At 35.0% G+C, this 14,524-nt stretch overlaps 1 protein-coding gene across 3 annotated transcripts in view; it reads right to left on the reverse strand.

Annotated features, from left to right (window-relative positions):
* LOC149531719 (ATP binding microtubule motor family protein) overlaps positions 1 to 14,091 on the reverse strand; it is a 64,593-nt gene extending 50,502 nt beyond the window's left edge. The window contains exons 1-8 of one of the 3 annotated variants that reach the window (XM_089807931.1): positions 14,004 to 14,091; positions 13,696 to 13,828; positions 13,473 to 13,575; positions 12,366 to 12,409; positions 12,253 to 12,282; positions 675 to 797; positions 448 to 473; positions 87 to 168 (exon numbers count right to left, since the gene is read on the reverse strand). In XM_089807931.1, the coding sequence (XP_089664057.1) occupies positions 87 to 168; positions 448 to 473; positions 675 to 797; positions 12,253 to 12,282; positions 12,366 to 12,409; positions 13,473 to 13,575; positions 13,696 to 13,809 (522 nt within the window). In that variant the 5' untranslated portion in view covers positions 13,810 to 13,828; positions 14,004 to 14,091. Of the gene's footprint in view, positions 1 to 86; positions 169 to 447; positions 474 to 674; positions 798 to 11,983; positions 12,020 to 12,252; positions 12,283 to 12,365; positions 12,410 to 13,472; positions 13,576 to 13,695 lie in introns of all 3 variants that reach the window. The other 2 variants (XM_089807929.1, XM_089807930.1) reach the window with 2 other exon arrangements.
* Positions 14,092 to 14,524: the final 433 nt, after the last annotated feature.

Consider the following 14,524-nt stretch of genomic DNA (forward strand, 5'->3'; position numbering starts at 1 on the left):
ATGTTAGTTATGCTATTTGATTTCTTATCCCTAATGTTTTAATCCAAACATTCTGTCACTTGTTCTACTTCTGGCAAGGTTCGTACCTCAGTTGCTCCTGAAACGAAGATTCCATGTACTTTATCCTCTTTCACCTGTAGGTTGTCCTTTGAGGGATCAAATAAATCTCTGGTAAAAGTTGCATGAAACATCAGTCACCAAAATTCATAAAAATTAAGACATCTTGTAATTGTGTATCTGAATATCACACCCAGATGGCAGAAAAAATCTCTCTCTATACATCTTGTTTATATTATCCTTTACATCCTATATTAAGCAGAGGCACAAGTGCTTGCTTCTTCATAGTTGTAGATCAGAAAAGAAAGAAAAAATAGATGCATAAAAAACTAAGGTGAATTTTGAAAGTATTGAGGAATCTATCATCAATAATCTGAGCATATCTCCAACCTTATTCTTTCCATGTAGATTTCCACCTATGCAAATCAAAAACAGAAGACTTGTGTTATAAATATGCCAGCATCTATATCATCTATAATCTTGTGTTATAAATATGCCAGCATCTATATCATCTATAATATATGATATTGAAACAGACCTGCTCAAAAGGAGTTGCAGTTTTATCATCTATATATGGTATTGAAAGAAAGAATATCCCTGGGAGTTTAGAACAATACCATACTGAGTTTGATAATGAACTCAGAGGTGGTGTCAGCAGCTTCAATGGATTTAAATATACATTCTATAACTCGAGGAAGAATACCCTTTTGCTGCTGGTCAGTCGTTAAGATACTAGGACCCTGTTTCCATGTCAGACTATTCTCCTTCTTTAGTAAATCAAGTTACAATATTGTTAAAAAAGTAAAACATTTATCAAGTCACAAGAATTCAATCTGCTTTCCACGTTTTTCAAACAGGGATATATGTAAATCAAACAGAACTTGCACATTACTCTTAATTAGTATTGGGACATTCTTTACTAGGATGGCATTTAAATTAGTACCTAAAATAGCTACTGGTACCTCTGCCTTTTTAACCTCAATACATTCCCTTTTAAAATCAACAATTCCCATTGAAATTTTCTTCTTCTTATAGTCACGGAAGATAATAATCATGGGAAATTTAGCTTTTGGGAGATTAAACTTATTCAACCAGCTCCACTTCTTAGATAAAGAAAATATAGGGAAAAAACTAGAATAGAGAAATATCACATAATGAAAAACAATCGAGATTTGCTTGGCACTTTATTTCTTAGTGGGACAATCTTTGTTATGGTAGATCAAACTTGGATGCGGAATGTCCCTTTCTCTTCAGTCATCACTCAATGAGGTTATTAGCCTTTCATCATCCTAGTGGAATAATTCGGAGATATCATGAATGAAATGCTAGCCTCAACATTAATAGAGAAATTAAAAGTGAAATATTATTTTATTGGGAGCTTATAAATAATATTATGTTAAAATGTCACTTTTTGGAAGAAGAGAAAGGAAAATTTTGAAGAGAGAGAAAGAGTTTTATGGAGAGAAGGACCAAGCTTTTAAGAAGAAAGGATGGAGAATCACGACTCCAAATGTTTAAGGACGACATTCAAGCTTTAGAATTCTAGTTCTAGAGTTAAAAATGTCCAAGTTTCAAGCAATCCAATTCAAGGCATTCAAGATTCAAGACCTTGAGGATCAAAGTTCAAGTACAAATGTAGAAGAAAAACGTGCAACATCTTAAAGTCTCTCTAGAAATCCAAGGTCAAAAGTTAGAAGGTCCAACCTATTTCAAGAAGAAAATGATCAAAAGGAGATAATTTCAAAAGTGATCAAAGTTGGATATTGGTCAAAAAATGATGCAGTTAGAAAATACCTAAGTCTACATGGCACCCAGCATGCTAACATAGAGCCCAGTCACCTTCACTAGCCAATCAAGAGTATTCTAGTCAACAAATTCAAATTCACTACACTCAAGTAACAAAATCAAGGGTAGGCTGCTTTGGGAAGATGGTTATTTAATGCTTGATGGGAACCTTCAACCATTATGGGTAATCTTTGACCACTCTCCCACTAAGTGGACACCTGTCTTCTAATTGGTCCATTTGAACCCACTCATTAAAGATAGGTTCTCTCTTTCGCTAACCCTAATTAGGGGTAAGATGGCAATATCTAGGGCCTTGATGTTGTTTCAATTTAAACTAGCCATGCCTTCTCATTTGTAATGCATCGGATTAGAGAAGACAAGTTTATAGATAGATAGACATATAATTAGCTCTTGTTCCTTAGATTAGAGGTAGAGTAGGAGAAGGGGAAGATGTTGTTGTAATACATGAGGATATAAAAATGTTTTCAGCAAAGATATGGTGGATTTTAGGATTTTTGTAAGAATTGCTTCTATCAAGAGGTTGAGCGTCTCTTCTATCTACTCCTACCTTCTTGCAAGGCTCTATCGAAGCTTCTATTGACTTCTTCTTAGCTCCCCCAATGCATCTTCCAATCCATCACTCAATACCATGAATCGATCTCAATTCCAAACCAACTGGCAAGGTCACCAGCTTTGATACCACTGAAATGTCCACCACACTTCATGTAGAAGACACAAGATAGGCAATACATGTCCCTTGAAGGGAAATGAGAGCATCCCAGAAAGCTCTCTGATATCACTATGTAAATCCAATAACCAATGATTTCTTCAATAGCTTCTAATAAGCAAATACAAGTACATCCTACTATGTCATAAAAAGCAGAAACATACATAATTGATTTCCCACAATTAAAACGTTAAAGGAAAGTGATTGGAATTTACAAATTTAACAAATTTCAGCAGCATTACAGCATACAAATTTAATATTCTAGAACCATAAAACTAGAAGAATGAGACATGATAAGAAACACAAATATATGTGGGGAAAACCTTTCTAGGTAAAAAAACCCACACTCCAAAACAACAAGCTAATGTATTATTCAACAATAAGTTAAAATACATTTTCAGCCTTCACATGGAGATTTATATCTTCTTCCATCTTAGAGAAAATCCGGCAACATAACCCTGTGTAACAAACTCCTCATCTCTTTCTCACATCTCTTCAAAAACAAATTGTATTTATAGAGTTTTCATACAAAAGGAAACTATTTCTGAAGGATCTACATTATACATTCCTTTGTGCACAACTCTTGAATAAAAACAAGTCCAAGAGAATATGTCAAAAAGATAAAAAAAATTATATTTGCTCCAAGTCTAACCTTGTAGAGGATTTGGTCTCATTTATTATCTTTTCAAAAATGCATAAACAATTAGCCAATAACATATCCTATGGTTGAGTCACCTTATCATAACATCCCTCTATACTAAGTCAAACCTGGTGTACTTCTCGTGATGATGCATAGACTTTCTATGCTATCATATGGCCAAGTCAGTTGTTGTACAATTTAAGTATGCACATATGTCTCCTTACACTCTGGCGTTAGGTTTATATGGTTCAGCCTACATTTCTAGAGATCCCAAGGGTCCTATCTGTACACCCCAATTTGATCAAAGTGGTTTGACATCATGCCCAACCATATGATGGACCTACAAATGTTTACCAGTATGGTAGGTGCAGTATTCTAGTGTAATGCCATACGACTGACTTGTTCCACTCATATGGTATGTATAATAGGTTATTCAATTAGTGAGAGGCCTCAATATATGATGATAGTTCTATGATGCACAAAACTTCTCCCTGTGATTTGTATGGGTGTGGTGAAGCAAAGTATGTAACTAGGTCGATGTCTTATTATTACATCCCTATTTTTTCTTAATTATAAACATTTCGTTCAGACTTCAAGTGAAATTGAGTTGGTTGGTTAAATTTGTTATTCATTTTGGTTTCATAGTGTTAGTTGTCCATTATGGGTTCATGTGAAATGAAAGTGTTGGTTATTTATTATGATCCATGAGAAATATAAACATTGGTTTCGTTATGATATATAAAAAAAGGTTTAGCAAAATTATTATTTAATTTTGATTAGAATGACTTGGAAATATGTTATTATCAAGGGTCAATTTCTTTTTGCAAGAACGTGACAAAGGGGAGAAGAATTATCAGAGAGGGAAAGGGCATGAGGGCACAACCTGCCATTGAGCTAACAGGTATGAATCCTAAATTACCTTGGTCAAGGGAAAACTGGACTAGGCAAGCAAGGGTATACCAAGTGATCACCATGAGATAACCAAGTCAACACATTTAATAAGATAAAAAGTATTCTTTAAACATAAAACAAACTAAGAACAAATGTTACCTTTATGAACGGTTTAATCAGTCATGCTATATCAGACATGTTCTAGTATAATGGTACTTGTAGTACTTACATACATTCGTACATGTACATACATATATATGTATGTATGCGTATATTCAAATATGATGTACATGTATGTAGAATATTATGTGTGTATATATGTGTTTGTGTACATGCACATACAAATATATACAACTATGATAGGCACCATTATAAAAAAATATGAAGTGTAAAGACATTAATATTTTCATCTTGTGTCAACGTTTTTATATTACATTTTCATCAGCCTTCTACTATTATCTGCCATTTAATTGTTGTGGCTTTTGAATGTTCAATCAAGAGGATAACTCCTTTTCACCACCTTTCTATTGTCTTGCTCGTAACTCCATTCGAGAGAGTGTATTTTTCTAAAGCGAGCATGTTCAAGGCATGCAAGATCAGTTAACCATTCCTATCTGCAATTTGCATCCATCTTGGTTAACGCTTTCATATCTGTGTTTGCTTCTACAATGGTGAATGCTTTCATACATGTGATTGCTTCCATATTAGTGATTATTTCTTATCTGCAATTACCTCCATATTGCCATTGTCGCTCTCAATTATTTTAGCAGTTGCAAATCACTCCAAGCCTTCCTCTATCTCTTCTACAACTAGTGCTCATAGTCCTAGCTAGAGGTTCTGTTGCATATAGTCAAGGATTCATGCCAGGCATTTACAAGATCCATCAACAGTCGGGGGTGACAATTATCTCTATTTGCAAGCCAAGTCGTGCATTCTTTTTGCACATCTCTTTCTCATTATTTATGATTGTAGCTTTGAGTTTTAAAGAACATAGCATAAATGAATTATAATATCATGAGTAGAGCCAAACAAACTAGGGTCCACAAATAAATAGGCTGATTACATATTTGATTGCTTAAGTGCATAAAATTGATTGAATTCACCTACTGTATACTATAATAATTTCTTTTCAGAACTTAAAATAAATGAGAAAGATTACAGTTCTGTGCAAATCTTATACACGAGCATAATCCATATGTCTCTGAGGTAAGGAGAGGCACTATAAATGAGTTATTGATAATATTTATGAAATGCCAAGGAACCATTATTTTATAAATATGTTATAAGCCCAAGTCGGGCAGAGAAATTATGTTTGTAAATAATAGAGTTTAATCAAGAATCATGGATAGCCAATCCGAGATTCATCAAAGAAGACCAGGAAGGTTGAGACGAAGGGTGTGGGCTGAAAACAAATGATTATGTGAAATAACATGCAAGTCAAAAGGTGGATAATTAGTACTAAACCAATCAGTATATGAATATAAGAAAGTATATTAAACTGAGTTAGCTCAAGGTGATCAAAGGGTATAATTCTTGTTGTCAAGTTGAGCGATGGGTGATCAAGCACAGTGTCCATATAAATCCCTAGCCAAGGTAGGTTTAATGGCTTGTGATGCTGCTATGATGTTAGGATAGCTCACAGTCAGACAAATAGGGTGATGCTGCTGTGATGCTGCTATGATGTTAGGATAGCTCACAGTCAGACAAATAGGTTGATGGAAGGAATTCACAACCTAGCCAATTGCGGAGTTGACTCTCTAACACCAAGATGCTCAATGGCAGGATAGGGGTGTCTTATGCCCAATCCCATGCAGGGAGGGCCTTTCTCAGTTGAGATTGTTAGGGGATACTTAGGGTCCGTGGTTGAGAGGTTAAGCCATTGACAGTGCTTTGCCTCTCCGCCTAATGCCAGGACTTGCTCGATAGATAACAGATCGGACATCCATATCTCCTGATCGGTTATTTACTTTTGCATATTTTCAAATTCAGTTGAAGTTATGTTAGTTATTTGTTAATGCTTTGTTTTTTTTCCATGTTTTCAAGTAGTTAAGTAAATAAATTGCCTTTCCTTCTTTCAGTTGATAAATTCAATTAATTTGTTATAATCATTAATCTCTTTTTCATATGAATATGTAAAATAGTTGTTATAATTGTCTCTCATGCATGAGATTATGGAAAGTATTTTTTATAAATAATTTAATAATTGTTATTTATGGTTACGAAAAATAGTATGTTACATATGGTATCAGAGTTCTCAGTTTGACATTGAACCTTGGGCTCATCATTGTCTTTTCAAGAAAACTGAAAATGTAATCTTAAAATGGGATGGGATGAAAACCCAAATTACTCCTCGAAAGAAACCCCTCCATCTTATATTCTTCTTTTTTATTAAGAAAGTGCTAAAATTTAATTATTCCTACTGTTTTGTACATAAGGATGATGAGACTCTGGCCCATGCCTTCCTCTAGATCAAAAAGAGTCAGGTGGACTCTTGCCAAGATAGAATTATGAGAAATCAACTTATTCAAACATAGAATACCAAATAAATTAATCCACTTATGATCTATCATGTACCTTGTAAAGGGAAGGATAAGCCAAGGAAGGATATGGATAGGATACCCAAGAATAGGGTGTCTGATTTCCTTAAGAATTTATGATCTTTTATACCCTTAGAAGAGGGAGAATTTTGTAAATAAGTATGGTTGTAATTGCAACAGGCAAAACATCTCTATCTTGTCTATTGAAAATAATGGAAGCCAAAGGCAAGAGCCTACAACACAATGGTAAATTGTGAGCCTCTTATCTGGGAGCTCTTGGGTTTGAATCTACTCGAGTTGAATCACGATAATTAATTACAACTAATTATAATAATTAACCTTGGCTTCAGCCTCGTACCAATCAAAATAAATAAATAATGGAAGCCAATGGTGTTTTGTACATAATTCATTTTGGGCAAACAATTACTATTGTGTTTTTTAAACATGTTTATGAAAACATGACATAGATAAATTGATCGACTGTATATTTCAGGAAAACAAAACATATGCTATGGCAACCAACGGAAACAATGACCACATAGAGAATGAGGTGACCAGTGAGTCCAACCAATAGAGTTCTACAGACCTGCTGGTCCAAGTCTTACGAGGCACTCAAACCAAAATGGAAAACATGGAGAAAAGGATGAATGACTTAGCAGCCCAACTTGGGCGAGGACAGGAAGATACTTACTCCTCACCCCATCATAGAACTAAGCCTGAATTATCTACTCACTATGCACAAGAAACCAGAACTCCTTAAACACAATCTAAAATGCAAAAGAAACAAGAAAGAGTCACTGATTTGTCCGCTAATATCAAGAAGATTAAACCCCATAGATTTTCAAGGTCTGAATTTGGTGAAGCCGCTGAGGCTTGGTTAACAGAAATAGAACAAAATTTTGAGATCAGATTTTTCTTTGAAACCTCCAAGGTGGTTTGGGGAATCTACCACCTTTCTGGAGAAGCAGCCACATGGTGGGAAAACAACAAAATAGTGTGTTACACTTATGGTATCTTATAGGAATTGGCAATTGTAAGCATCTAATGATCGTTACCAATGAAAACCACAGAAATGATTGACTACTTCAGAGATCAAGGGTCACAATTACAAGAAGGAGCTTGTATGCAATTGCAATAATGATAGCACTTTGGATTATCCCGAATGGATTTTCAATATAATAATTTTGGACCAATATAGATTTATCTTCGAATGAATACTTTCACAAACTTGACTTACAATGTGAAATATTGGAATGACATTTCCAATGGAAGACTGGGGTGGTTGTGAACCATCACAAGTGTGATCACAGAATAGCGAGGATCCGCCACCTCTGAAAGTGTGCACAAAGAACCTTCAGCCTCTAACTTCCAAATATGCAAGAAGAGTTCAAATACAATCCATGATGGTTTACAATTCTCAGCCATCTCCTTGTAAAAACCTTCAAGCATCTAGATAGTTACAATAGATCACAGGCTGTCATTATTTTATTAACTTACTATTCAGACCTCTTTATATAATATTTAAATTAACTAATTAAATATTATTATTTAATTAATTTAATTGAGACACTTTTTTAGAATTGGGAACATTAAAAATAAACTTGGCGAAATTACAAATGTTTAAAAGTTTGCATTATGCTTAAGACCCCACCTATCAGCTGCAACAATGGAAAATGTATTTGCACTCCTACTTATGTTGACATTTAGGCTATAACTGCTCCTCTCCTATCTCAGTTTTGGTGCTACCATAGTCGACCATTTTGGATTTTATCCACATTTTGTATAAAATTCCATGTTTGTAATCTTTGTTGATGTTAGTATCATCTTGAAGAATTATGTTCTTTTCCACCCTCTTTCTAAGTGTTTGTGAGCAACCCCAAGAAAACTGCTTGTAAAGGTTTCACAAAATGAGTTAAATTCTAGACATTATACATATTCTTTCTCAAAACTAACAATGGTAATAGACGATCCTAACTATAGGGGTTCAACCCAAAACAGGAAAAACCTACACAAAGGCAGAAAAGATAAGGCCACAAAATAAATGTGAAAAAGGTAGTGAATCCAAGTGTACAAGCTGTTGGAGACAAATCTGGGTCTAATTTATACTGCAATCCAAAGTACAAGGGCCAACATCCTCATCCAAAAGGGTCACTCTGTGGCCTGGTAATGCCATAGGAGAAAAATCTGGGCTAAGGGGATTTAATTCCATATTCCTAAGAGGAAGCAGTGAAAAAACCTTATGTAGTTGATTTATATGATCTGTCCATCTCTGTCTTCCCCTAGAACTTCACTTTCCTGGAACTCTTTAGCAGCGTACAGTTTGGTCACCAAGAAGAAGAGACTCATGATTGCATTTGATTTAACATAGGGATTGATAGTTATACGGGGAACAAGAACCATTGACCAATCCCATTTAATTGATGTTGAGAATTAGTAACCAAACAATGACACTATTTCCACAGGTGAAATTAAATATCCCTACATCCTCCAGTTTAGTTTCATGCAACACAAACCATTGCAACTTCTCCTTTCTAATAAATCACTTGAAAGGATTTAGTGAGGCCTGCACATAGAGAAGATAATATTCATTTTCACATAGATTGTATTTGTTCTATGTTATTTTTTACCTGCTTTGACTGTTTTAGTAGCTCATCTCAACACTTCATCTTGATCAAAATTCCTCTACAATTTCAGATAACTCTCTAGTTTAAAGTTTTTTTGACCAGGGTCTGTTTCATCTCCAATTCTCTGCCTGATTCGTTTCTCCTCTTTTTATCTACATCCATAGCATCCTCAGAACTAGCAGAAGGCTCTAAGGGGTTTTCTGACCTACCAAATGCAGATCTAGAGGATGAGGAGGATGCATTTCTGATTCCTGAATATAAACCTAATAACTAAAAAAGGTAAAGCATCTTGGAGCTTAGTCAAGTGTGATGGAGCTTTGGACTGACACAAACACACATTCAAAATTTTGTTTATTCGTTAATTTTGAAATCACTTATTGTTCCTGGATTGTCAAACTCTAATTCCTTTCCTACTTCAATTTCCAGATTTTGTAGGGAACCGTTTGAGATTCAGGCACCATGGTAACTTCTTCTATTTGCATATTTTCCTTTTCTACCAAGATTGTTAGACAGACAATGTTGATCCTGTCTAGCCCAAACCCTACCTCTGAAGCCTTAACCTACTCTCATTTGAGCTTCAGGCACCATGGTAACTTCTTCTATTTGCATATTTCCTTTTGTACCAAGATTGCTAGACAGGAAATGTTTATCCTGTCTAGCCCAAACCCTACCTCTGAAGCCTTAACCTACTCTCGTTTCAGATATAGAACAATAGCCATTCTTGCCTTGCTATGGTTGAGCTTCTTTGGCATGTTTGATGGATCTTTTTATAAATTTTCTGAACCTGAGATATGATAATGAACTTGAGGTTCTTGTTTTAAATTCTCTAAATCTCGTAACAGATAATCATAGTCATGACAAGTTTGCGTCAATATCCAGGGTTTGCCCCCACAAAATCTGTGATTTAAATGCTAATTGTTTATGTGAATGTATATTTTGACATGTGCACCACTCTCCTCCCTCAAAGAAATACAAATTGACTTTAAGCCTGCATTTCCTTGGTGGGATGAATCATGAATCCTCATGTCTCGGAGATGAAGGATAGGGCATATAGGAATAGAATAACATCCTCATTCAAAATTCCTCAATTTATCTGACATGCTTCTTACAGAATCCCTAAATTTATCTGATAAGCTATCTTGTTCAAGCTGCCAAATTTCCCCAATAACCACTGAAATCTCAAAGTCTTTTTTAATCCCAAAAAACTTAAATAAGAGACTGTGTCTTCTGTGGTAGGCTATCTAAGTTATACTATAATAAGGTTAGCAAATAATGATGGGCTTATCCCCCTCTGTAGAAGACACATATTTTTACAACTTCATTCCTTGTCCTCGACTACCCATATATGTCTTGACCAACAATTCTGTGAGATCTAGAATTGGTGACTTCACCTTCATCCATCCCAGCTAGCATCATCATATAGGATGAGGGTGGTGACAGATATCAGCTGTGTTTAGAATCACTTTTAGCCACAAAACAGCAGTGATTACGCCAGGAACTTTAAGCATCTGGCTCACGTTTCTCAAATCAAATTATTTGGTTAAAGATTAAAGGATAATATAATTAGTTTATAATCTAGGTGTGTTAGGGTAAGGTCCCATGGGCACCTACTTGCTTAAAAATAGAGCGGGTGCCACTGAGAACTTTTAAATGGAAGCGGTCTCGTGAATTTTTAATGTGAATATGCTACAATTAGCTCCTACAAACAAGGAAGCTGGTGGTTTTTGGTGGGAAAATGAAAACAGATTATTGACAAGTGGCAAAATTTTCTCCTAAACTGGTGGGGCTAATTCCAGCTCCACCCCTTTTTCATCCGCTCAAAATGAAAAAGCTAAAAAGTAGGGGCTCCTATAAAATAAGAAAAGATTCTAATTAAAACTTTAGCCCCCACCAAAAAAATGCATGGGACCTCCAGTTCCCAAAAAATAGAGCCCAAGCCCCCTCCGTGGGACCTCTGCCTTAGTTGTGTTTAGAATCACTTCTAGCCACAAAATAGCGGTGATGATGACAGGGGTTTCAAGCACCAGGCTCCTGTTTCTCAAATTAACTTAATTAGTTCAAGACTAAGAGAAAATATACTAAGTTTATCATCTAAAGGTGCTCATCAGGGCCTAAATTTGATGGCCAGCCCTGCCTGGCAAGCAATTTTATGTGATGGTAGTTCATTCAAAGTTTCCTTTCAAATTCTAAGAGATACTTTGTTTCAAGAAATATTCATATACGAACTAAATGAATATATTAGGAAAAACCTAATATAAATTTTGACAGTGTGTCCAAAAGAAGCCCTTTTCATCTGATATTGTGTTCCTAGAACTTCAGTTGTATTCTATGGGGAAAATGTCGAAAAATATCCCTTTTCATCTGATATTGTCTTCCTAGAAATTTAGTTGTATATTATGGGGAAAATGCCTAAAAATAACTATACAGTCATTAAATTTAGGCACTGCTGCTTATGATTTCTCGCTGTCTAAACTTGAATTTCGCTAAGCAGAGTATTTTCCTGGGTGAAAGCATTCCAAGTTTATCTTTGCCTTGCCTTTATTCGCTACTTTGCATTGTTTCTGACATTCTGCAACAGGCCCACAGCTAACTCTGATTGAATGCCACATGGATCATCAGATTTGCTAAGGTGGAGAGGTTCAAAACTGACATTTTTGACACATGAAATTTCAATGCTTGACATATAGTTTGCCAGAATAATTTAGTATTAGGAAAATAATACCTGGACAGAAGTTATTCGAATGTCAATACTAATGTTCTGTTACATCAAAAAGGCACGAAATCACATTGGCAGAAAACACTTGCTAAAATATTATATGTAGTCGGGTGCAGACCCAAGGAAAAACAGAAAATGTTGTGCGTTCTATAATTCAGGAGAAAAAAAAAGTTCAATTAAATTGTATGTGGTGGCATCGAATGGTTTCCCAACACCAGGCTTGCTTATTTTGTAATTGCAGGATTCAGCAAAAAGTAATGGATAAAATCGCCTACCTCCATGCTGTGCGTCTTGCCTGCTCCAGTCTGCCACAAACATGACGAAATCGGAAATCACGTTCATAAAATGACGAAAAAAGTGTATATGTAAGCATCAAAAAATTATTTACCTGGCCATAGGTGAGGATTGTCCCATTAATTGCATTCATGGCATCTGTCAATTATACTTAAGCCCGTAAATTCGTCAGTAAGTCCAATTGTGCTAATTCTACCGCGTGTAAATAAAATAAACTTATAAAAATAACATAGAAGTAAAAATATAACACTATATGTAGGTGCATTCTGGTTGCGCCATAGCCAGGGGTCCAAATCTACGTTTCGTAAAATAACCAAAAACCTCTAAAATAATCAATTCATTTGAATTGTTGGAGCCATCCGTATAAGTTGCCTGAGATATGAATGCTTAGTTTTGCTTTGCCTTTCAACTAAATATTCCTATGTACTTAAATATATTGATTTGTTTCTGAATTTGATTGTGTAAAGATTTTTACCATCAACGTTTCGAATCACACTACGTGATCAGGATCTATCACTTAGTGTGATTCGAAATGTTGATGGTAAAAATCTTTACACAATCATATCCAGAAACAAATCAATATATTTAATCAATAGATTATAGAAATTTGATCTCTTTAATTCCATGTACTTAATATGTACCCTTGCCTCGCCTAAATTACTCGTATCATGGAAGAATACCATACAAATCCCTTACAAATCGTCTCTTCGTCAATAGTCGCTAGAAATTCAAATCAATAACAGCAATATTTCGATTTTACTTCTTCCCTAAGCGGAAACTCAAACCTACAAATAAGCATTTTACCTTACCATTATATGAATTCTCCTTAAAATTACTAAATCTTCTTATTAATGGCAAATTTCTCTAAATTTATCTGACGATATATAATCATTATAAATAAAGCAATAGTTTAAGTATAATATACATTTTCACAGAAATCCTGGTCTAGTTGTGTATTTTCATAATAAATAGTAGTGGTAATTGGCGGATACAATGCATTTATACAGAAGTCCGGCTACGTTTTTCTGTTTGCATTATAAATTATATCAACATTTTGAGGCTGCAATTCCTATATACAGAAATTCTGCTAAATTATTTTGTATTCGTTACAAATAACAGCGACATTTAAATTTAAAAAACAGTTTTATAGAAATCCCGCTGCGTGGCAGACAATATCATCATTGCTTAAACCTGATTTTACCTTTAATGATAGGCAAAGCGAGGAACTCGAAGACCTCGGCTTGAGTTGAATCTTGATAGTATATTCGGTCAAAGTAAAACGTGAATTCTCCTTCCTTGTCCTCCTGTCAACATTCTCAATTGAATTAAGCCCTGAAATGTATTATGCTCGAAAGCACACAACTTCAGAAAACATGAAATTGCATAATCATGATACCGAAGCACACACTAAAGATATGGAAAACCTTGAAAACAAAAGATTTGTCATCTAAGCGTCTAACGCAAGAAGTTTCTGCGCCATGCTTTAATTCCCTTGCATTCAGTGGCCTGAATCGAACGCAGACAGAGACATTAGACATCTTTAAAGCTTGACTGTGGCTGCAATCAATTACAGAGGAACGTATTATTTAGAAAGAGTTTGCCAAATTTTGCTGGTTCACTGAACATGTTCTTGATATTTTATTTAAATAGAGCACAATTTGGAAGTCTAAGCTGGACTTATTGCAAACGGCTCATTAGAATTAACGGTAATAAAAATGTGCGCTTTTCTCACCTGCATTTAAAATTCCTTTGCCTATTTAATTAAATTACATATGCATTTATTTTTTGAGGGAAGAGGAGTAAAAATTTTATGCACCCTTACTCTTGAAGTTATTATGGGTCGCGACTTGGAGTGTAAACATTTTTTCCTCGCACTTATATTTGGCTGAGTTGGCAACTCTAAATCAAAAGTTATGTATATTCAAAATTATTTATGTGTTGCTTGAGTTTTGTGTCGCTTGAGTTTCTTTATGTACGGCTTTGTCTCAACGTTCTTTCTATGTTCTACATCTATCATACCGCATTTAGTGCACAAAGTTTTTAGGGCTAGTTTATAATGGCTCCAACCAACAGCAACCCAATAGTTGATACTGGTGTTCACGTTGTTGCTTCGAAAAGCCATGGTGCCTCCATTGAACAAACGTCCTCGCAAGTTCATCCCAAAGGTTTTTCACAAGGTAATCTTGATATTATCCTTCCTCTACAAGAATTTGACTCTGCATGTGAATTGTTGAAACATACTTTGATAAGGTA

The sequence above is a fragment of the Cupressus sempervirens genome, chromosome 11 (genome assembly GCF_028749045.1).
Source record: "Cupressus sempervirens isolate cs-2001-9-10 chromosome 11, ASM2874904v1, whole genome shotgun sequence".
NCBI classification, from domain to species: Eukaryota; Viridiplantae; Streptophyta; class Pinopsida; order Cupressales; family Cupressaceae; genus Cupressus; species Cupressus sempervirens.